Source organism: Astyanax mexicanus, chromosome 14 (genome assembly GCF_023375975.1).
Source record: "Astyanax mexicanus isolate ESR-SI-001 chromosome 14, AstMex3_surface, whole genome shotgun sequence".
Lineage (NCBI taxonomy): Eukaryota > Metazoa > Chordata > Actinopteri > Characiformes > Acestrorhamphidae > Astyanax > Astyanax mexicanus.
In genome coordinates, this window is record NC_064421.1 from 33,506,200 (window position 1) to 33,530,909 (window position 24,710).

General features: G+C 38.5%; 1 protein-coding gene across 2 annotated transcripts in view; it reads left to right on the plus strand.

Moving 5' to 3' along the window:
• The window catches only part of ttc27 (tetratricopeptide repeat domain 27), a 160,840-nt gene that overhangs the window by 121,258 nt on the left and 14,872 nt on the right, over positions 1-24,710 (plus strand). For both annotated transcript variants that reach the window (XM_049464187.1, XM_049464188.1), the window contains exons 13-16: positions 8,619-8,846; positions 11,963-12,061; positions 13,834-13,886; positions 16,154-16,319. In XM_049464187.1, coding sequence (XP_049320144.1) covers positions 8,619-8,846; positions 11,963-12,061; positions 13,834-13,886; positions 16,154-16,319 — 546 coding nt within the window. The remainder of the gene's footprint in view (positions 1-8,618; positions 8,847-11,962; positions 12,062-13,833; positions 13,887-16,153; positions 16,320-24,710) is intronic.

Below are 24,710 nucleotides of genomic sequence, written 5' to 3' on the forward strand. Positions count from 1 at the left end.
ATACTCTTATACTGTACATATTCTGATGTAATACTCTTATACTGATACATATTCTGATGTAATACTCTTATACTGATAAATATTCTGAGGTAATACTCTTACACTGATAAATATTCTGAGGTAATACTCTTATACTGTACATATTCTGAGGTAATACTCTTATACTGATACATATTCTGAGGTAATACTCTTATACTGTAAATATTCTGAGGTAATACTCTTATACTGTAAATATTCTGAGGTAATACTCTTATACTGTACATATTCTGAGGTAATACTCTTATACTGATAAATATTCTGAGGTAATACTCTTATACTGTAAATATTCTGAGGTAATACTCTTATACTGTAAATATTCTGAGGTAATACTCTTATACTGTAAATATTTTGAGGTAATACTCTTATACTGTACACATTCTGAGGTAATACTTTTATACTGATACATATTCTGAGGTAATACTCTTATACTGTAAATATTCTGAGGTAATACTCTTATACTGTACATATTCTGAAGTAATACTCGTATACTGTAAATATTCTGAGGTAAAACTCTTACACTGATAAATATTCTGAGGTAATACTCTTATACTGTACATATTCTGAGGTAATACTCTTATACTGTAAATATTCTGAGGTAATACTCTTACACTGTAAATATTCTGAGGTAATACTCTTATACTGTAAATATTCTGAGGTAATACTCTTACACTGTAAATATTCTGAGGTAATACTCTTATACTGTACATATTCTGAGGTAATACTCTTATACTGATACATATTCTGAGGTAATACTCTTACACTGTAAATATTCTGAGGTAATACTCTTATACTGTACATATTCTGAGGTAATACTCTTACACTGTAAATATTCTGAGGTAATACTCTTATACTGTACATATTCTGAGGTAATACTCTTATACTGATACATATTCTGAGGTAATACTCTTATACTATAAATATTCTGAGGTAATACTCTAATACTGATAAATATTCTGAGGTAATACTCTTATACTGTACACATTCTGAGGTAATACTCTTATACTGATACATATTCTGAGGTAATACTCTTATACTGTAAATATTCTGAGGTAATACTCTTATACTGTAAATATTCGGAGGTAATACTCTAATACTGATAAATATTCTGAGGTAATACTCTTATACTGTAAATATTCTGCTGTAATACTCTTATATTGTAAATATTCTGAGGTAATACTCTTATACTGTAAATATTCTGAGGTAATACTCTTACACTGTAAATATTCTGAAGTAATACTCTTATACTGTACATATTCTGAGGTAATACTCTTATACTGTACATATTCTGAAGTAATACTCGTATACTGTAAATATTCTGAGGTAAAACTCTTACACTGATAAATATTCTGAGGTAATACTCTTATACTGTAAATATTCTGCTGTAATACTCTTATATTGTAAATATTCTGAGGTAATACTCTTATACTGTAAATATTCTGAGGTAATACTCTTACACTGTAAATATTCTGAGGTAATACTCTTATACTGTACATATTCTGAGGTAATACTCTTATACTGTACATATTCTGAGGTAATACTCTTATACTGATACATATTCTGATGTAATACTCTTATACTGATAAATATTCTGAGGTAATACTCTTATACTATAAATATTCTGAGGTAATACTCTTATACTGTACATATTCTGAGGTAATACTCTTATACTGTACATATTCTGAGGTAATACTCTTATACTGATACATATTCTGATGTAATACTCTTATACTGATAAATATTCTGAGGTAATACTCTTATACTATAAATATTCTGAGGTAATACTCTAATACTGATAAATATTCTGAGGTAATACTCTTATACTGTACATATTCTGAGGTAATACTCTTATACTGATACATATTCTGAGGTAATACTCTTATACTATAAATATTCTGAGGTAATACTCTTATACTGTACATATTCTGCTGTAATACTCTTATATTGTAAATATTCTGAGGTAATACTCTTATACTGTAAATATTCTGAGGTAATACTCTTACACTGTAAATATTCTGAAGTAATACTCTTATACTGTACATATTCTGAGGTAATACTCTAATACTGATACATATTCTGAGGTAATACTCTTATACTATAAATATTCTGAGGTAATACTCTAATACTGATAAATATTCTGAGGTAATACTCTAATACTGATAAATATTCTGAGGTAATACTCTTATACTGATAAATATTCGTAGGTAATACTCTTATACTATAAATATTCTGAGGTAATACTCTAATACTGATAATTATTCTGAGGTAATACTCTTATACTGATAAATACTATGTTATACTAAACTGAATTAAGTAATTGGTAAGGCAGATGCTGGCTGACGGTGTTGTAAAGCTTTTTGCTGCTGCAGAATATTTATTGTAAGTCGTATGGTAGTTCTTTAAAGTGTGAAACTAAATTACAGGTGGGTGCGAGCTTAGATCTGCTCGATTCCTCTAAGTGTGATTGTGCCTCAGTAACGCCAGGAAAAAACTGCCTCATCTTGCCCAGATCAACTCCCTCACACCTCCTACACAGGTTGGCAGCCTGTACAGTGAGAACATGCAGTGGATCGACCCAAATTGGCAGAAGAAAAGGGGGAAACCTAATCTCCCTCCTCTGGGAGGGTTTCACCAAAAATGGGGCAGGTTGAACCAAGTCCAAACAGTTTGGGAGGCCTCTCCGCTCTGTTCCCAGTACAAAATACCTATTTACTTTGATACAGGACCTGCTGCCCAGATTCCACATCCTGACCTCAGGTAACTTGAGGATTCTTCAGAGGTTTTTGCAGCAAAGTGTTACTGGGCTAATACTTAACGGAAGCCAAACCGACTGGCAAGAGGTGGACCTGCACACTGAAACCCTGCTCAAACTGCTGTCAGGTCTGAATTCAAGATCGTTTAAAGATGTGGATTTGCCAGCCATGCATTAGAGATGACAGGAGTATGAGTGCACCAGATAGACCTTTGCTAGCCTCAGCAAAAGCAGAGCCCCATATACAGTGCCCTCCATAATTATTGGCACCCCTGGTTAAGATGTGTTCTTTAGCTTCTCATAAATTGAGTTTTGTTCAAAATAATATAGGACCACGATGGGAAAAAAAAGTAAAGTCCAACCTTTAACTCAAGTAAATTTTAAGGGGGAAATAAAATCCCTGACTAAGAAATAATTATTATTCATAAAATCACCTGTTCCACAATTATTGGCACCCCTAACAATTCTTAGGAAATAAATTTAATAAAAGTATTTCTGTCACTTCTACAGTAGTTTACGAAGTTGATCAGAGTATGTAGGAACATATAATTAGTAATTCACAACTTCCTGTTTCCCTGGGGTATAAATATGACGTGACACAGAGGCCATTTATCTTCAACATGGGAAAGACAAAGGAACATACCATTCAAGTGAGGCAGATGTGTGTTGACCTTCACAAGTCAGGCAATGGCTACAAGAAAATCGCTACTCGCCTACACCTGTCCATATCTACTGTCAGAGGAATTATTAAGAAGTTTAAAACAACTGGAACAGTGGTAAACAAGCCTGGACGAGGACGCAAGTTTATTTTGCCACCACGCACAGTGAGGAGGATGATAAGAGAAATAAAAAGTTCTCCAAAGCTCACTGTTACAGAATTGCAACAAATGGTAGCTTCTTGGGGTCACAAAGTCTCCAAAACAACCATCCGGCGCTATCTACATGCCAACAAGCTGTTTGGGAGGCATGCACGGAAGAAACCATTTCTCACTCACAATCATAAACGCAAACGTTTGGAGTTTGCTAAGCGGTACTATGACTTCAACTGGGACCGTGTGCTTTGGTCAGATGAAACAAAGATAGAGCTTTTTGGCAACAAATGCTCTAAGTGGGTCTGGCGTAACACAAGAGCTGAGTATGCAGAAAAGCACCTCATGCCCACTGTGAAATACGGCGGGGGATCAGTGATGCTGTGGGCCTGTTTCTCTTCTAAAGGCCCTGGGAACCTTGTTAGGGTGCATGGCATCATGAATGCTCTAAAATACCAGGACATTTTAAAACAAAATCTGGTGGCTTCTGCCCGAAAGCTGAAGATGGGTCGTCACTGGGTCTTTCAGCAAGATAGTGACCCTAAACATGTGGCCAAATACACAGAAATGGTTCACCGCACACAGAATCAAGCTCCTCCCATGGCCATCTCAGTCCCCAGACCTCAACCCCATTGAAAACCTGTGGGGTGAGCTGAAGAGGAGAGTGAAGAGGAGAGGACCCAGGTCGTTGGATGATTTAGAGAGAATGTGCAAAGAGGAATGGTCAAAGATCCCTCTTTCTGTATTCTCCCATCTTGTGAAACATTACAGGAGAAGATTAGGTGCTGTTTTGTTGGCAAAAGGGGGTTGTACAAAGTATTAACATCAGGGGTGCTAATAATTGTGGCACACATGATTTGATGTTAAATAATTATTTCTTAATGTGGGATTTTTTTCCTACTGAATAAATTCACTTGAGTTAAAGGTTGTATTTTACTCTTTTTTCCCATCGTGGTCCTATATTATTTTGAACAAAACTCAATTTATGAGAAGCTAAAGAACACATCTTAACCAGGGGTGCCAATAATTATGGAGGGCACTGTATGTCATAATCACTTTTAGTAGGTGACAGAAATGCACATGCATCCAATTTCTATTAGTGAATCAAATTATCAAAAGATTGAGCAGGAGGGAATAACTTATTTCATTTTTACCTTTGTGAACATCGTTAAACATGACCAGTCATGCCGGGTGTTAAACAAAGTGTTTCTAGTGCTGTGTATTGGCAAGAACAAGGCATTATGATAAATACAGCTCTGGGAAAAAAAAATAAGAGGCCACTTAAAAATGATAATTCAAGAAACACAAAACCTTGTAAACAGCGATTTTCCCATAATATCTCTCCTTTAACATGCAACCTAATAATTCAAATAATTTCATTTATTTTAAAGTCTCTAGTATGAATGAATGCCATGTGAGCCATTTTTTGTGAAAAAAAAGTGCTCAGGTGTTTATTTTTAGCCCTGCTTTAGATCATTGAATTAGAGGTCTCTGAAGAAAGACAGGATTTGGCTCTTGTTCATGAATATTCATTTAAGCAAATATATCGCCTCTGATTGGCTAACAGCACTGCAGCAGAGAACGCCTACCTGCCTTCCCACCCCCCAAAACGCTCCCCCCCAACCACACTCAAATTTACAGCTTTGAGGACAAAGGACAAAATGTTTTTTTAAAAATACAGCCTTAGTTGTAAAGATATTTGAAGATATGTGAAGAAATTGTATCAATGCCATGAATTCACTGGTTGACAAACACCAGACATCTCCCTGATCAACTTGTATGTCTGAGGATTTTCTTTTACAAGCTACTGCAGACATTGGAGGCTGAGAAACAGTTTAATGTGCAGCATGCATACACAACTCAGAGAGACCTATAGTATTTCACAAAGAACAAGAAAAAATAGATTTTAGCGGAAGCAGACCTTTAAAGGAGTTTTAATTGCACTCATGATTCCTGAAACCAGCAAGGCCACGGCAACAAGGTCAACAAGAAGCAGGACAAAGACTTGCCGAAGTGTGACTTCTCTCATTTGTCTGCCTCCCCATTGTAGCAGAGATTTTCAGCTGTGTTTATCTTTTCTGTGGAACTTTGGAACTCGTTTGTTATTAGCAGAGTGAGTTATTCGGCCTCCTGTTTGGACTTCTCCCGGTTTTGCGTCACTGGGCCTGGTGGCATTGTCCCGCTCACGATGAAGCATTGTTCCCTGGTTGTCAGACTTTGTCTATTTGCAAAAATGAACAGCAGCGTTTGGAGCCATTCACGGACAAAATGAAATTACTGTGGTCGCACCTCTTTCCCGCTCTCCACACATCTGTCAGCTCCTCAAGGTTTCAAATGGGCCTCAGTGACACAAATTGCTTTATCAATCATATTCAGTAACAGCTGTAATATCGAGGCGGCGGTGGCTGTGGGGTGGAAAGAGGTTCAGGATATCGGGAAACGTGATCGGATGCTTAGCAGAACCAATAGCATGGCGTATTTTAGTGCAACTTTGCTTTTGAAGTAGTAGTTGCTGATCCAGCTTAGGGATTTATTGCGGACCTTGAACGTGTATTTGCACATCCTGTGTAAAGTAAAGTGCCTTAATTGCAGCTAGTTTAATTTCAGAGTACTTTGGCATAACAAGCATCAAATAATTATAAATAATCATAATTATGCCTGTGCATTTAACCCTTCACTATAAACCCTGAGCTCTTTTCTGAGGCATTAACCTCTTAAGATTGCTTAAGATTGCAATGGGTGCAAAAAAGTTTTAAATCATTGATTTGGGATACACCACAACCACTTGCACCTGAGCAACCACCTGAGGATCCAAAGCAACTGCCAAGACACCATATTGCAACACTGTAGCAACCACTAAGCAACAAAATGACAAAAATGTGTGAAATGCCCCAACAATCACCATGAAACAAAATAGCACCCATTTAATGTCCATTTGGCAATACTATTGCAACCTTGTGGGAGCACCACAGCAACCATGTACAATATTTGGATATCGTAACCAACCATGTGGCAACACCATTCCAACGAACTAAAAACAACATATTATCTCAGGTGGTCACTACAGGGTTACTATAATGACTGCTAGGGAGTACCTTAGCAACCACCTAAAAGAAACCAAATAAAACAAAGGCAAAGCAGCACCATAGCAACCACTTAGCATCACCAAAGCAATAACTTTGGGATATATGGGATACCTTATGAACCACTTGGCAGTTCTATAGTACTATAGCAACCTCCTGATAAAGAACCAAATACCAACCCTTGTGGTTACTATCTGGTAACCACTTTTCAACATTTTAGCTAACACCTCTACATGAAATAACACAGCTTCCACCTAGCAAACACTGTTCAACACCAAATTAACCAGATGGCAAGACCATGAAAACCACCTGGAATCCCTTAGAAACTAAATATCAACAGCCTAGTAACTGCCTGAAATTGGAATTTCCTTTAGCATATGCAGTTTTCTAGTTATGATTTTGCTAAAGTCTTTGGTAACGGCTATAAACTAATAAACTAAGCAAATTTTGACTCACATATAGGGATCCCACCAGCTCTATTTTTGCTAGTTTTGCTAGTTTCAGAATGAGCTGCTTAAGGACTCACTTTTATGCAAATAAGCCATTGCTGGCCATGCCGTGTGTACACTACTAACACACGTTAGCGTTAGCTTGTGCTAAATGGCAAAACGCATACAAACTTCATGCTTAACTGTGGTAGAACCACAAAACACATTATTTGAAAGTACATATGTACTTACATATTAAAGGTTAAATAATGTCTCAGCTAATTATTAATTGGCACTAGTTTAGATATTAAACATTACAGATCTTTATTGCTTAGAACTGTTGAGACATTTAGTTAAAATGACTTGTAATGTCTTAACTAGAGTGGGTTAATAATTAGTTGAGACTTTTTTTATTAGGTCGAACACACACTCTTATTCAATGTTTTTCCTTAATTCTTTCATTTATTTTCTACATTGTAGATTAATATTAAAGACATGAATTAGGACACTAAACTAAACAAGTATTTGTCCTCTACAATACCCTGACCTAAACCTGATGAACTGAGATGGTGATTTGAGGTGATTTAATTTGGAGGAGCTGGAGCTTCACAGTGTGAAAAAAAAAAAACAGAAACTTTTTTGCTCAGCACCTCCAGAAACTCTTTCAAGATGCTGAGAAAACTATTCCAGGTGACTCTACCTCATGAAGACACTGAGAGTGTGCAGATCTGTCCTCAAAGATAAATGTGCTACTTAAAAGAATCTAAATATAATAAACATATTATTTTATATAAAATGTACAATGTAAATATCATCAAAAGAAAAAAACAAACTCATAAATGTGAAGAGGTGTGTTCAGATTTTTGACCGGTGCTGTACCCTTTTTGTAAAGTGGTACCATACCTATATCTATTTATTTCCATTTTATTTATTTTTCTCCCCTGGGTGCTGTGTGGGTGGGTGGTTGGTTTTTGAGTGTGGGACAAGTTATAGGTACATAAAAAGTTATGGGTATAGTATCTATTCTTTTTTTTTTGTTTTTATAATTATATTTCTAATTTTTCCCATTTTCTCCCCAATTCACACGGCAAATTACCCAACCCACTCATAAGGACTTCCCCTATCACTAGTAATGCTCCAACACACCAGGAGGGTGAAGACTAACACATGCTTCCTCCGATACATGTGAAGTCAGCCACCGCTTCTTTTCGAGCTGCTGCTGACGTAGCATTGCCAGCGCGCTTAGAGGTAAGCACAGCGACACGGTTCTGATACATCAACTCACAGACGCCCGTGCTGTGGACATCACCCAAGGAGTGATGTGGGGAGAGAGCGCCATCTACCCACCCGGAGGGAGCAGGGCCAATTGTACTCCTTCTGAGCGCCGGCAGCTTGATTGCAAAGCTGCATGAGTGGGCGTTCGAACCTGAGACCTCCCGCTCATAGTAATTTATCTGAAACCCTAAAAGAAATCATTTTTATTTAAATATTGCATCTCTTTCTCATTCAGGCAGAGGAGATCTTGAGACGAGAGCTGGAGAAGAAAGAAACCCCGTCTTTGTTCTGTCTGCTGGGTGACGTGCTGAAGGACCCGCAGTACTACGATCAGGCCTGGGAGCTCTCCAAACACCGAAGCGCTCGAGCCCAGAGGTCCAGAGCCCTCTTCCACCTCCGCAACAAAGAGTTCCAGCAGTGTGTGGAGTGCTTTGAACGTTCACTGCGCATCAATCCCATGCAGGTACCACTCACACACACGAGCACAAGAACACCTAGCTTCACGAGAACACCTAGCTTCACCGCTAGCTTCATTAGCTGCTGGAAAAGCAATGAGAAGAGGTCCTTTGTTTGGAAACATAATTAACTTTAATGTAACACAGCCTAAACACACACACACACACATTTACCTGTGAAGTCACATGATAGGCACAGGAATGGGAATAATATTAGGGACCTATTCAAGCTCTTTTTTGTCATTTTTTAGCAAATTCTGTTTAACCCTTTCAGACCCTGCATCCATTACAATACACATCATGTATTATCTTATGTTTTTCAAATGTTTTGTTGCAACTAAAACACTAATAATCACCTGTTTTTAATCAGAATAGACTTTAAACGAACCAAAGAAAAAGTTTATAAGCCAAAAAAACAATAGCTTAGCCCCGCACACTGCACTGGAAAAAACAGCACTAAAGCCAAAGAGAGATAGTTTTTACTAATTGTATGTAATTTAGAACACTTTTTTTCATGTTTGTTTAAGTATTTAGGGATGGCTTGTAAACAAAAATGTCAATATCAAATCGAAAAAATGTAGTTAATTGGATTTAATGGTAATATATATTTTATAGTCTTCCTTTGTGTGCATTGCAGACAGAAAACAGCATTATTATAATTTTTTTATTTATATTATTATATTATTATTGCATTATTATAATATTATTTTTATTGTTATTATTATTATTATTATTATTATATATTTTTGTAGCACTGGCACATAATTCCGATCTGAAAGGCTTAAGTCTTTTCTGTTGACGGTTTTTATCATTTTTATCACATTTCTGATTATTAGGTTTTTAATTTAAAAAATAATCCCATTAATCAAATGCTTTGGGATTTGATAAATCAAAAGTCATTGCATTTATCACTTTTTGCTAGGAAAGTATTTTAAAAGTCTTATTTCATGTTTTTGTTTTTTGTTTTGTTTTGTTTTGTTTTTTGTTTTGTTTTTGTTTTTTTAGCTCCGGGGCTTCTTTTAGATGACCTCTTGCTTAGACGACAGCTTTTTGCACATCTTGGCTGGATTTTCTCAGTCAGCTTTATGAGGTTTATGAGTCACCCAGAATTCAGGCTTTCAGTTAACAGCTGTGCTGAACTTGTCAAGAGTTAATTACTTGAATTTCTTGTCCTTTTGGTACATATTATGGCAAGAATTAGTCAACTAAGTGTAGATAAAAATACTTTAAGAAATTAAGTATGGGTCAATCTGAAACATTTTAAGTACTTTAAAATGACACTAAGTACAGTTGCAAAGACCATCTAAAAGGCTATGGTGAAACTGGCTCTCATCAGGACCGCCCCAGGAAAGGATAAGCGAGTTCCCTTTGTTGCACAGGATAAGGTTATCAGAGTTACCAGCCTCAGAAACTGATTCATTGTGTGTTCCTTTATAGTCTGGATCAGTTCAGTATTAATTGAAGTTACTGCTGCAACCGCTTGGGTTCCCGAAACAGCTGCCTAAAAGACACCTAGCAACACATATTAAATACAAACACAAACAAATTAATCACACTTCCTTATTATCAGATAGCCAGAGGAGAGAGAGAGAGAGAGAGAGAAGAGAGATGGGGTGACGGGATAATTCGGAGAAAAAAGTGTGGCCTGTAAGAGAGGAGTGTGAAGAGAGGGGGGTGAGTGGTGTCAGATTCCCTCAGATGGCCTCAGGGGGGGGCAACAGAAAGGGAAATAATTTCCTCTGTTTTGCTTTTTCATCTCTCAGATCCATAATGCAGCGTGGGACTCGGGCTGCAATAAGCTGGTGTAATATTCTCCAGCTCGACTGTAACGAACCCTGTGTGATCCTTCACACCGCGCCTAAGCACCACCTCAGGGACACGCAGACCTTACGCTGCCCTCCACGCAAAAGAGGGGATTACAGCGAGAGACGAAAAGATAGAGTTAGAGATGCTGTGATAAGAAGAATATAGGAGAGAGGGGAAGAGAGGGAGACTGCGTGTTTGAGAGAAAAGGCAGAGAGATGGAAGTAAAGAGAAAGAGGATGTAGTGAGACTTTTAGGTGCATTTAGAGTAGAGTATTGTTCTGAAGAAGCAGTGAGAGTAACAGGGTTATCATCATGTGACTCTAAAAGAAGTAGTGGGGACATATCTTCTGCTTTGATCATGAGACGCCAATTACATCAGTGCAGATTAAGGATGTTTTTACACCTGAAAGCACCAAGGTTCAAGTGTTTGTTACTATGCAAACACATGAAAACATTTGATAATGCACATTGTGGGAAGAGACAGTTTCATGTTCTGTTACTATGAAATCTCATGTAATTGCATTTTGTAAAGACCAGACGTCAGAATTCCGCTAGTGCAGACCGTAGAGCCAATGGGCGTAAGCAAAATAGATTGGACATGTCAATCATTGTAGAATAAAGCCAATTACACAGTTGCTTTTTAATGTCAGTGACCTCACTGCAGTCGCAGTCATACATACCGCATCCTGACGTATTTTTATGATTTTGGTGAAAAATGGAAAAGTGCATTTTGTCGCATATTTGAGCAAAATTTGGTCCAATTTACGATGCCCATGCATTTTCCCACTCGTTTGAGTCATTTTTCATGAAAAAAACAGGGTTTCATGGATGGTTAAAATTTTCACCAAAATGACACACCGCGTCTCGACGTATTTGTATGATTTTGGTAAAAAATGGAAAAGTGCTTTTTGTCGCATATCTGTACAAAATTTGGTCTAATTAACAATGCCCATGCATTTTCCCACTCGTTTGAGTCATTTTTCATGACATGCGGTGCAGCGACTTAACTTTTTCCTGAATAATGCGAAATATTGTTTTTGTGTTATTGTGTTTGTCAAAATTATAGAAATTATTGTGAATTAGTCTCTGGCGTAGGTGGGGTGGGGGTTTGGGGTTGTTGGAGGGAGTGTGATTTGGCCGCTCTGGCGATATCGCCCACCCTTATTTATGATTCAGACAGAAACATGTATTTATTGTGATAACAGCATTTTTTTAAAATAAAGTGACTGAAAAGGACGCAGACTAAAATCTCGGTTTTAAGGTAATTGTGAAAATAATCGTTTTTTAATGCAGGTGTGTTTCTCTCTCTGTTTTATAGTTGGGAGTGTGGTTTTCTTTGGGCTGTGCATATTTTGCTTTGGAGGGCTATGAAGGAGCAGCTAAAGCCTTCCAGAGATGTGTGAAACTGGAACCGGATGTAAGTAAATTTAGTTCTAATTTGTTTATGTTGAGGATTTAACACGTTTTTGTCACAGAGCTGTTTCACAAAGAATTTCATGTGCTAGCCTATTTTTTAGTAAACACAAAGCAAACAGGGTGTCCCTTTACTTTGATGGTCCACTACAGATGCCTCATAGATGCTCATCTAACATTTAGTTGCATGTCAATCAAATGCAACTTGACCCAAAGTTAGACGTTTAAAGCAGGGTTATGTTAAGTTTTGACATATCCAAGAAACGCTGTTCAATCCATTATTCAAAAATGAACAAAAAAACGTATTCTACAATTACAAACCTAAAAAAAATACATAACCGTGCACCCAGACCGACAGATTTAACAGGCAGAGCGCTGGTCAGAGAAGCAGCCACGAGGCCCATGGTCACTCTGAAGGAGCTGCAGAGATCCACAGCTCTGGTGGGAGAATCTGTATACAGGACAACTATCATAAGTAATGCGCTCCAAAAATATGACCTTTATGGAAGAGTGGCACTAGAAGAAAACCATTGTTGAAAGAAAGACGTAAGAAGATGCTTTGGTCAGATGAGACCAAATGATGAGTCAAACTTTTTGCCCTAAATGCAAAGCACGCTACATGTGGTGGAAAAATAGGAACACTGTTTATCACCCTGAGCACACCATCCCCACTGTGAAACATGGTGGTGGCAGCATCATGTTGTGGGGATTCTTTTCTTCAGCCAGCACAGGGAAGCTGGTTGGAGAGAGGAAGATGGATGAAGTTAAATACAAGGCAATCTTTGAAGAAAACCTGCTGGAGGCTGCAAAAGTTTTAAGACTGGGAAGCATATAGAAAGAGATAGGAAGAAGAAGGAGAATTGTGTGAGTCACATGAACAAGGCGGTCACATGGTCTACTTCTACATTGAACTGTTGCTGTTCTACACATAGGGGTTTCACCAGCTTTCAGACATGTAGAATCCTGTGAACCTGAGTTCATACAGTGACTTAAATTAGCAGGTCAGGTGGTCTGGAACTGAACTACTTAACGTGAATGAAAATAGGAGCCTGTTTTACACCCTTAGTCATGTGATCAGAGCAGGCCTGCTAGTTACATGCTCCCTGGCCTCTGCTTACAAAAATACATGATAGTAGAGCTAGCGTCAATAGATGTATTGAGCTGTACATTTTGAAATGCAGTTATATTATAACTGTGTGCGAGAATAAACAGCCCCAAATTTCAATATTTGTATACTTTGACCTTATTTAAAATTTTGTTCTGCATTGTAGATTAATATTAAACTCATCTAAACTATGAAGAAAACATGGAAATATTTAGAAAACAAAAGTTGTTAAACAAACCAGAATAATATTAGTGTTTTATATTGTTTAGATACATACTTGGTTGGATTTTCTCAGTCAGCTTTATATGAGGAAGAGTCACCTGGAATTCAGGCTTTCAGTTAACAGCTGTGCTGAACTTGTCAAGAGATATAATTACTTGAATTTCTTGCCTTAATGTGTTTGAGATCATCAGTTGTAAAGTTGTGAAGAGGTAGAGTTGGTATACGAATTATGGCAAGAATACCTCAACTAAGTAAAGAAAAAATGACTTGATGAAATGAAGGTCAGTCAATCCAATACATTTCAAGACAAGTGAGTACTTTTGGTGATAGTGTTTCTTGAGTTCGTACACTCTCTAGTGGAATAAAAATCTTTAAATTAAATGTAAAATGAAATGTGTTTTACTGTTCCAATATTGTAATATTTAGTTTTTCTTATTTTGTTCTTTCAGAACTCAGAAGCCTGGAACAATCTTTCCACAGCCTACATCAAACTGAGGCAGAAGTAAGTAGGATTGTGTATTTTTTTTTTTTTCTGTACTTTAAAGATAAATGTTTTTAATGTAGTTAGTTCTTGAAGTCAGTTTGTGTTCAGTGTCTGGATGTTACAGATACTCAGTCGGCATGTCCCCGTTCCGTGGCCAATCACGTCATTTTTAAAGGAATGGACTGGAAATTATTAAAATATATAAAAAATAAAGCAATGTATTCAACTACGCTAGCAATTATTTCCCCCATTGAAGCTAATAGTTAAACTCGTTATAATATTCTCATTTAAAAAGCATATCATTGTACTATTTTATAATATAGATTGTGCAGATGATTACACAACTCATGTGACATTTAAAGAGCATGTTAACATAACTGATATTTATGACCAAAAAAAAAAACAGTCCTGTTACTGGCACTCATTCCTGTTACTGGAACTCACTCCTGTTACTGGCACTTTTTCAGTGTTCTAAGTCGTTTTTATTAATGTTTTTAATTACATATCTTACTTTTGCAATTATGTCAATGTACAAGACACTTTGCTTTATAATAAAATATATTTTAAAGTTATTTTGTGTGCACATGTATACATGTAATTTCCTGGGGACAGAAATTGCACAGATTTAGCAGAATATGCCAGATATTAGAACACAGTAAGAAAGTCTGTTCTAAATCTGGTCTGCTAGGCCTAAACCACACTACACTATTATTACTGTACCTCTCCCAACTCTATTGGGATCTATTGATCTTAACTATGTTAATCACAATTTATCACAAAATTGTTGTGACATTTTTTTTGTTTGTTTGTTTATTTAAGAAAAGGTGCATATTTTGGCTGCAGTATTGTATCGGGACTCAGACTTAAAAGAAAAAAAGTGTGTTTGGGACATACTTAAAACCCAGGCTTCGTGGTTGCCCATAGTAACCCTCAGGGTTTATACGGTCATGAAAAACCTGGAAAAGTCATGGAATTTTAAAATAGTAATTTCCAGGCCTGGATAAGTTTTGGAAAAATAAAAATACCCAGAAAGTTTTGGAAAAGTCATGGAAATTTGGTCTACAAATCTTTGTGTTTCAGTTTATCAATGGAGAAAATCAATTTTGAGCCAGTAATTTAGTCCTACTCAACTGAACTCTCATTTTATTGTTAAAGATTATTGAGTGTCAGGTTCATTTTAGGCCTACTATAATCAAATTTGATTATAGTTTTAGTTGATTTTTGGTTTTATTGTCCAAGTCTGCACTGATGTTTAACAATCGTATGGTCGTGAAAATTTGTCTTGAAGGCATGGAAAAGTCATGGGAATTCATTGGTGTGTGGGTGGTGCCGAGTGGTCCAGCGGTCTAAAACGCTGCCACTATGAGCGGTAAGTTGCAGGTTCGAACTCCTAGGGTGATGTTGATCAGCACAGGGCGTCTGTGAGCTGATGTATCGGAACCAAGCCGCTGCGCTTGGCCGGGTAATTGGCCGTGTAAATTGGGGAGAAAATGGGAAAAAAAAAAAGAAACAAAATCATTAAAAAAAGTGTATGAATCCTGAACCCATTTTTTTGTCAAGTCAGCAGTATTGCTTTTCTTTCCCCTTATGTGGGCATGTATGATGGTGTGAAAATGAGTATAACAGACCACTTATCTCCCTCTGAAGTTGCCTCATCGTTCACACTGCAGATACGCTCCTATTCAGGTGTGGCTGGTCTGATGAATGTGATGTTTCTGGGCTTTTTCCTGTAGTTTTGCGCTCTCAAGCCTGCTTGGTTTTCAATTTTAGCAGGAATGACTTGAATGAACCGGCACCCCTCTGCCCCTGCATACGCTCCAGCGTTAACCAGATATGCGAGTTAAAAGTCAATTAGGACGTTCAAGTTCTGTGATGACTGGCGGCTGTGCTGATTTTCTGCGAAGCAAGAGGGTCTTCCTGGCAGCCCGGTGGAACAGTGTGCAGCTAAGGGCTTGTGGGAAACCTCCCTTCCCCTAGGTCCCTCGGCCAATCAGGCCTGTGCACTCATCCCTAAGATGAGACTCTGGAATCTTCTATTAAAACCTAGTTAATGCTGCTCAGTCAGCTGGGCACCACTCAGAACAGAGGGTCTGAGTGAGTGAGTGTGTGTGTGTGTGTCTTGAGGAACTGTACTTGTTGCTGCTCCACTAAACTTGAAGGCTACAAGGCCGTGCGCTGCAGTGATAATACACCAGAGTCTTCTCTTTGTAAACTCAGAGAACAGGGAGTTGATGGACGTTTGGCTTCATGTCTGATGCTGAGATTCTCTGTTGTGTCTCTGACAGGGAGAAGGCCTTCCGCACACTGCAGGAGGCCCTGAGGTGCAACTTTGAGCGCTGGCAGATCTGGGAGAACTTCATTGCTGTGTGTATCGATGTGGGCGAATTCTCAGAGGCTATCCGAGCGTACCACCGACTCATGGACCTGAGGGACAAGTACAAAGATGTTGAGGTGAGGGGGGGCGCCTGGGCTTTTTTTTTTGTGTGTGTTCCCATGTGGAAAGAAGGAAACATAAAAAAAAGCCCCATTCATAAGTATATACCTAACATTTTTTTTTTGTTTTTTAAAAAGCGTCTTAAAAACAGTGTACCAATGATTAAATCCATTTTCCATGTAAACTGAATCAACCCCATGAAAAGAGAAGAGATGACAGAATCTGGTTGGTCAATAAGGAACATTAAGTATCGTAAAACATAGGTGTCAAAAGTATTCCCATTTAGAGATATGATATAGACACTAGAGTTTAAAATACGTCTGTAGAAGTTAAAAAGTGTAGAAGTATCAGCTCAAGTTTTGTACTGAAGTAAAAGTATAAAAGTACGGTTTCAAAACTATTGAAAGTATAAAAGTAATGGGGGCTCCGAGTGGTCTAGCGGGTTAGCGCTGCTGGAACAGCACTAACATTACCCACTAACCACACTGAGCGCTAGCTCTTTAGCCGTTTAGAGGTGAGTATCATCTGCCTGTAGCCTGCTGCTAACCCAGGCTAGCACTGCTGGAGCAGCATTAAATAAGCTGCTAATCACAGCGCTAGCTCTTTTGATGTTCATTGGTGAGTATATCAGATTGTAGGCTGCGTTTATCGTGTTAAAACAAGACACATATGAATGGGATTAGCCACTAATGCTGGAGAAATTCAGGAATCTAAGCTTACTATAAATAAATGGAAGTGCTTTTTCTCACCCAAGTAAAGAGTTTTCAGGAGAGAAATCTGTGTAGATTAACATCCAGTGCTCATTTAAATGTAAAAGAAAGTATTTTTTATTAGAGTTTTGTTTACTTAGCTTAGCTTTATTTAACTTAGTTAGCTACCCCCCCCCTCCACTACCCAAAGATGAGACCTTCTGAATTAGAAGTTCCTTATAGTGTCTCTTAAAATGCACCTGTTTGTCTTATGTATAAAAAAAATAATTAATAGTGCACCTTATAATACAGTTATAATTTTTTTTATTGTTCAAGTTGTAGTGAAAGAGTATGAGACAGAAAGAAAGAAGTTGGGGGGTGTGTGTGTGAGTGTGTGTATGTGTGTGATGCAAGCTGCGTTTGAGTCATTAGTAATTCATTCCACAGATGTCTCAGTGCAGCGGGTTGCTGTCCCCCTGGTCTTTAGCGCATGGCTCCGAGTCTTCCCCTGCACCCTGCGGGATGAATAATAGATGAAGCCCGTTCGCTCTCGTTCTCCAGAGAGAGATGTCACTGCGGTCCACCTCACCCTTCCAGCCACCGGCTTTAATAACGCACACCTCAGCTGTAACAGCCTTCCTTTAAAGCCCGCTGCCGCTGCTGCTGCGTAGTGAACGACTGTAAATTACACGTAAGCGGATCGATAAAATCGTGCTCATTTATTATATCAATAAGCTAGGCCTAACCAGAACAGTCTATCTATGCCACTAAGAATAATGACTGCTGTAATATTTTAGGAGTCAACCGATCAATTCTACTTTTGCTACGTACTTACACTAATAAAAATGTCATTTCTATGTGGACAGCCCAGCAGTTCAGTTTTATAGATGATTGTATGCGAGTTGTATGCATTTTTGCAGCCATGGATAAATGAGACGTTTTTATGGCGTCACATCAATGTCAAAAGTCGGGGGCGCAAAAATACCAGGTGAAAAAAATTAACCAGCGTGTTTTAACATTTTGCGTTTGTAAATTAACTTCTCGCGAGCATAAATGTGAAGCTTGCGAGCAAAAAGAAGGGAATTGTGTGCGCGCTGAACAGAATATTGCTCTCGAGCTTCATTTTTCTCCTCTCGGGTGTTTATTTTCCTCTCGAATTCAGAGTTCTCCTCGCGTGCCATGCAGATTACCTACGGCTTTTGTTTTTGCTCGAGCGAGTTTTTTGTACTCGGGATTTGAAAGGGGTGGTTTTGACAGTTTGGAGGCGGGGTCAGGGACGCCTTCCTCGGCAAACGCTATTGGCCTGTGCCAATATCTCCAGGGTTTGTGACGGACTTCCTACCTCCACGAGCCGGAGGAGGGCGGAAAAAAAGAACAGAAGGAGAGTTAGCTACCTAGCTAGGCTAACATTCGAACAACCCGCTATCTGGTGCTGTTAGTAGCCCGAGCTTAGTGATCGGAATTACCGGCTGTCTCATTCAGCGCCTGGAGCAAACGACCCTCCGGTGCTTTTTTTCAACTGGTATTTTTGCTCCCCCGACTTTTTACATTGATGTGACGCCGTACATTTTGTCATTTTTTTGATGGCAGCCACCATAGATTATCAAATACAAGAAACTATCAGTGTTGCCTTTACAAAGGTTTCACACCATTAACATTTTAAAGTCTCAGATTATGCTTTGACCCCCTGAGAAACTAATCGCGTCCGGTTATGGTTTATGACTTCTGTGAGTCTGCAGGAAGCTTTAGCTTAGTCAGGAATGGTGGTGCTCTCTTCTACTGTGCAGTGCTGCTTCTAAAATCTTCACTTACAGCTTTGTCACAAAAACGTTTTAAAAACTGTTTAAAAAAGGCGATTCCCAAAAAGATATGACATAATTTAAAGCTTTTTAGAATTGTACCTTGACTTGAACATTATTTTGTGCATTGAACTTAAACCTAAACCGGCAAAATGAATCTAAAAAATCTCAAAATACAGCTCTGGAAAAAAAAAAAGATTAAGAGACCACTTCCGTTTCTTAATCAGTTTCTCTGATTTTGCGATTTATAGGTATATATTTGAGTAAAATGAACATTGTTGTTTTATTCTATGATCTACAGACAACATTTCTCCCAAATTCCAAATTGTCATTCAGAGCATTTATTTGCAGAAAATGATTTTTTGTTTAAAGATGCAGAGCTTCATATTCATAACATATTTTAAGAGTTCAGAAATATATCAATTTGGTGGAATAACCCTGTTATTTAATCACAGTTTTGGCATGTTCTCCTCCACCAGTCTTACACACTGCTTTTGGATAACTTTATGCCACTTCTGGTGCAAAAAAATTCAAGCAGTTCAGCTTGGTTTGATGGCTTGTGTTCATCCATCTTCCTCTTGATTTTTTATTTTTTATTTGGTAAAATCAATTTTCAGCACCTCCAGGAACTCCTTCAAAATGCTGAGAAAACTATTCCAGGTGACTCTCCCTCATGAAGGCACTGAGATTAAAATACCAAGAGTGTGCAGGTACTGGTACTGGTTTCTCGGGGAAAGGTTTAGCTTCGAGAATTGAAAGACTTAAAAAGAGCTGCAAGAGTAGATGTTTGCAAGTTGTTACTTCTCATAAGGAGATTTTTTTTAAGTATTTTAAGTTCCTGGCTCTGGAAGGTGTCCAAACTTTTGCACAAAATTTTGCTTTAAACAATAATAAAATGATTTGGCGTCTTGATATTATATGGCGAAGAGTTTCAGCAAGTTCACATACGACTGTAGAAAGTGATGGGTTCTGGATTTTGATGCATGGATTTTGAGTAAAGTAAAAAATATTGCAGCTGTATTTCAGTACAGTGGCAATACAGCGCAACAGAGCCCAGGAGCCACAGTGAAGCACAGCTCTGATGCAACGCAACACACTGCAACACAGCAAAATGCTGCTTATATAGCAAGAGAACATACAGATAAAACCAAATATGGATTATCTGTCTCTGTGTTTGTGTTACAACAGCTTTCACACAGAGTTTCACCCACAAGAAGTGGCGCATACCTGCATCAGTACTGGCTTGATGTGTCTAGCCAAGCTCAAATAAACAAACAGGAACATTTCAATAGCTGTACAAACACTTTCTCGGGCTGTTTAATGCTCCAGCTGCTGTCGGCTTGTAATACGAGTCGTTTATTTTATCGTCCTGTTGTCAGATGCTGTGTCGTCAGTTCTGGCCTTGATTCTTTTTTTACACAGGCGTACCTAAATGGCTCTCCCAGGACAGCGCAGCGCAGCACAGCACAGCCGTGATATTTCTGTTTTAATTTTCATAGAAGTAATGCCTGTCTCCTACAGAGAGAACATCAGTAGCACTTATGGCCCATCTCTCATTTCAGACGCCATCGGAAAAACCTTCACTGAATCACCTCTCTCTGCGTGATGAAGGAAAACGTAGCGGCGACAATCAAAATAGGGGGGCGGGGGCGGGGGGTTGTGAACACGCGAACAAACAACATATTAATCTTTTCCAGAGAAGCGAGGCGTCTTAATTCAGGGCAATTAAGTTGAAGGAAAGCATTCTGCTCGGGTTTGTTGCTCTAAACAGCACAGGGGGATTTGGTGATGCAGGGTTTCTGGGCTTGTGGGCCTCTGGGGAGGCGTCAGAATGCTGCTGCTGAATGCTTTCTCTGGATCTGGAGCCCTTTTAATCACGCGCAGCTCTGTTTGACCCCGTTTCATTGCTTTCTCTAATTAGCTCTGCGATGTACGTGGGGCGAGGTTGCTCGCTCTCTAATTGATCTTTCGTCTTCATTTCCCCTTTTGCCACCTTGGTCCTGTTCTTGATCCCCTCTCTTCTCTCATCGACTTCATTTTAGTTAGGACAGATTCTGATTCGGCGTTCTCCGTTCTCTTTATTTAAAGATCAACACATCTTTAAAAACATAAAAAAGCCATACACTGAAAATAGTTTGGTCAGAGCTCGGTCTCTAATTCCTGCCTAAGCAGTTGGTAATTGGGAGCTCAGTTTTTAAAGCTACTTACAAAAAAATAATGACCTAAGAGCCTCTCAGAAAATTGCTCTTCAGTCTTTTACCATCTGTTTCGCCTGTTTTTACTTTTTCTTCTCTTAGGGTGTACTCACAACTAGGCACGGTTTGGTTGAATTGTATTGGAGCACGGTTCTGCTCACTCCTCCCCAATCCCCCACTGGCCTGCACTCACACTGCGCTTTAACAATCCGTGCCCAAGCACGCTTACGCCATTACTTACTGCTCAGTGGGCTTGCCCATGTTGTGCCGAATTCAGCACCCCCACCATGAAAAGCACCCTCTCTCGGGAGCGTGTCTTCTTGATGAAAGCAAAGATAGTCCGCTTTAACTAATGCAGACCTTACACCTAACAATTTTCAAGCGTTTTCACTGTCGCAGACACATTTCCAGAATCAGGATAAAATTACAAGAGTCTTGTTAAAGTCGAGTTGCAATCGCGTCATCTCGATCGCTCGGTGTAAGGCTGTTGGGATTGAAAGTTTTAGTCAGTTATTTTATTTATTTTTCGTCCTGCATTCCGATAAAATCAACTGTGTTTAATATTATCGCAAGCCTTGAGAATTGGCTAACGCAAATAGTGACGTGAAAAATGTCAGCAACCAATAGGAGAGCTTCGGGAAGCCTCAAGGCAAGAACATTTTTCGCATATTGAAAAATAACACATTTTGCAGTTAATTTGCCTTACATGGTTCTTACTTTTTAATGTATACAGTATTTTAAACACAGGTAGCACTTTAAAGTCATTCTATTTAAAGTTATTTTATTTTGCACAGCTTTGTCTTATTGTGCAGTGTTATTTTTGGTACAAAAATGTTTGATAAATACACATTTGATAAATACACACATTAGCAAGAATGATGTTCTTAATTGAATTAATTCTAATCTAAAACAAAGGTGGATGTGAATGGACTTGTACAATGGGTTGTAGTGAAACATGATTAGGAGTACAAATTGAAAATAGAAATAGAAGAGCCCACCTGCTTTCACCCACAGCATTCAGAAATCCAGAGCTTTTAGGCAATGCTCCCAACAGGCTTACAATCAATTCTAGTAATAGGGGCATTGCACTGTGCATGTAAATATATCTATAGTCTTTATTTTAACATTTTAAGCTCAAAGTAGCTTAACACTTTACTTACAGAATTCTGAGGGCCCTGATATTTAAAAGGAGGCAGTGTTAACTTTGAAAGTTCATAAATAGTTTATTAAAAACACTGTTTATACACACAGTTCCTTCAGGTAGTTCTCCGAGTGCTGCCATTTGTTTTTTATTATGTCACAATAATTAGAAAAAATAGTGTATTCTCAACTGATTCAGAGAAAAGGGGTGGATGGATTGTTTTTTTGAGGTTGGAGTGTTTTATAGATAGTGGCAGTCGAGATCTAAGCAGAAACACAAAAGCACACAATAATGTGATATAATACGTCCCCTTCAATACTTCCTGTTAATGTGGTGCAATAACATGGGCATTGAGTGGTCCAGCGGTTTAAAGCGCTGCAACTATGAGCGGGAGACCACCGCAGGTTGGAACCCCCGCTCATGCAGCTTTGCCATTAAGCTGCTGGCGCTCAGAGGGAGCACAATTGGCCCTGCTCCCTCCGGGTGGGTAGATGGCGCTCATCACACATCACTCCTACGGTGATGTCCACACTACAGGGCGTCTGTGAGCTGATGTATCGGAACTGAGCTCAAAAAGAATCGCTGACTTCACATGTATCGGAGGAAGCATGTTCTAGTCTTCATCCTCCTGATGTGTTGGGGAATCACTAGTAATTGGGGGAGTCCTAATGAGTGGGTTGGGTAATTGGCCGTGTAAATTGGGGAGAAAATGTGAAAAAATAAGAAAAGAAAATGTTGAGTAACATTCATGATTGACTAAAGTAGGTTTTACACTACATTAACATTTTACACTACATAAACACTACATTAATGTTTTAGTCTTTAGTCAGTTTACACAGTATTAGTTAAGATTAACTTAAGTCTATGTGGTGTGGAATTGTGCCGTGAGTGCATAAAGAAATCCTACTGTTAGAGGAAACACTGCCATGAATTTATTGCTCTTAATTATTGTCTTTTTATTTGCCATTTTTAGACAAATAATTTCAATTTCCAAATACTTGGTGCATTATATGCACTTAAATTTCAGCTTTGTTCTCAACTGCTTTTTCACATGTCTGATATCCCCCCCCCTGCTCGACTCGACACAGCATAAAAGCTTTACATTACACAAAGGTGTGTCCACTAAGCATGCCCTTCATCACTCTTACTGTCCAGCTTCTCACACAACCCACTCACGTACTCAGCCTATATCAGGCTGCACTCCCGCTTCCTGTCAGGAAAACATTACGGCTCGTCTTAATTTCACACTGTAACGTGATAGTGTGAGGATCTCAGTGTGCGATCTGTTCAATTTCCTCCTTAAGTTGTCCTTCCCCTCCTGGTGAATGGAAGGAGAGGGGGCTCATCTGAAAAGTCAATTTTCTCTTTTAATTTGTTCCACGTCATCATCCGCCATGGCAGCAGCAACGTCTTCATCATCGTCACAGGCTACCATATTGAATGAGTCGTGCTACTGATTTAACTAACTTCAATTATCTTTTGCTGCTCCGGGTGAGAGAGTTTCAGAGACTGAGGAAAAAAAAATGTCTGCACTACACAAAATAAATGTGTACACAGACAAACTCAACCTCCACTTGCTCATTACTCTAATTTCTGTAAAAATTCTGAAAAAAATGATGTTCTATGTTCTTTTTTTTTTAATAATACACAAATACATCATTCGAATCCAAGTCATGCAGCTTGCCATCAGCTGCCGGAGCCCCGAGAGAGAACAATTGACCTTGCTCTCTCTGGGTGGGTAGATGGTTCTCTCTTTCCCCATATCACTCCTAGGGTGATGTCAATCAGCACAAAGCTGGGTCTGTGAGCTGATGTATCGGAACCGAGTCGCTGTGCTTTCCTCTGGCTGCTGATGGCCAACAGCATGAACTGAGATTTAAACCGGCTCTCTGCTGAACCACTCAGAGCCCAAAAGAGTCTGTGTTTTTAAAACATTTGAATCATTTATTTCTCATTGTATCTCTAAGAAAGACTGCAAACCATTGAAGGAATTGAAAGAATTTCAGTTGCACATTTGGAGTAAAGGAGTGTATTTCTATTAGAAAATGAGCAGATAAACATGAAAAATCTTAAGTTTACACGGTCTGCAGTTAAATAGGTGTCAAAGCAAATAGGAGGAAGTATGCTTTTTTTTTTTTTACATATTTGCTTTTTTATATACTATCCCAGTGTTTTCTGGTTTGGGGTGTATTATTTTGTGCCAGTCCTTTTGATAATCTTTTGTGTATATTTCCCCAGTCACATTTCCACAGCCTGGGTTCCACACCCAACCTGATCACGTTTCCCATTGATTTCAGAAAATCAAACAGCCTGGTCTCATATCACATGTATAATGTGTGTATGATTCACATATATATATATATATATATATACACACACACACACACGTTATAATACGTATATAAACTCATGCGTATATAAGTATATAAGTTTCCTTAATGCCACAGCCTGCTTGAAATGCCTGCCTTACCCTGCCTCTGTAAGGCACCACACACACATTCCTACACTTATGAGTACCATGTGGTCCGTATTACTCTTCTTTGCTCTGTGTGTGTGTGTGTGTGTTTGTGTGTGTGTGTGTGTG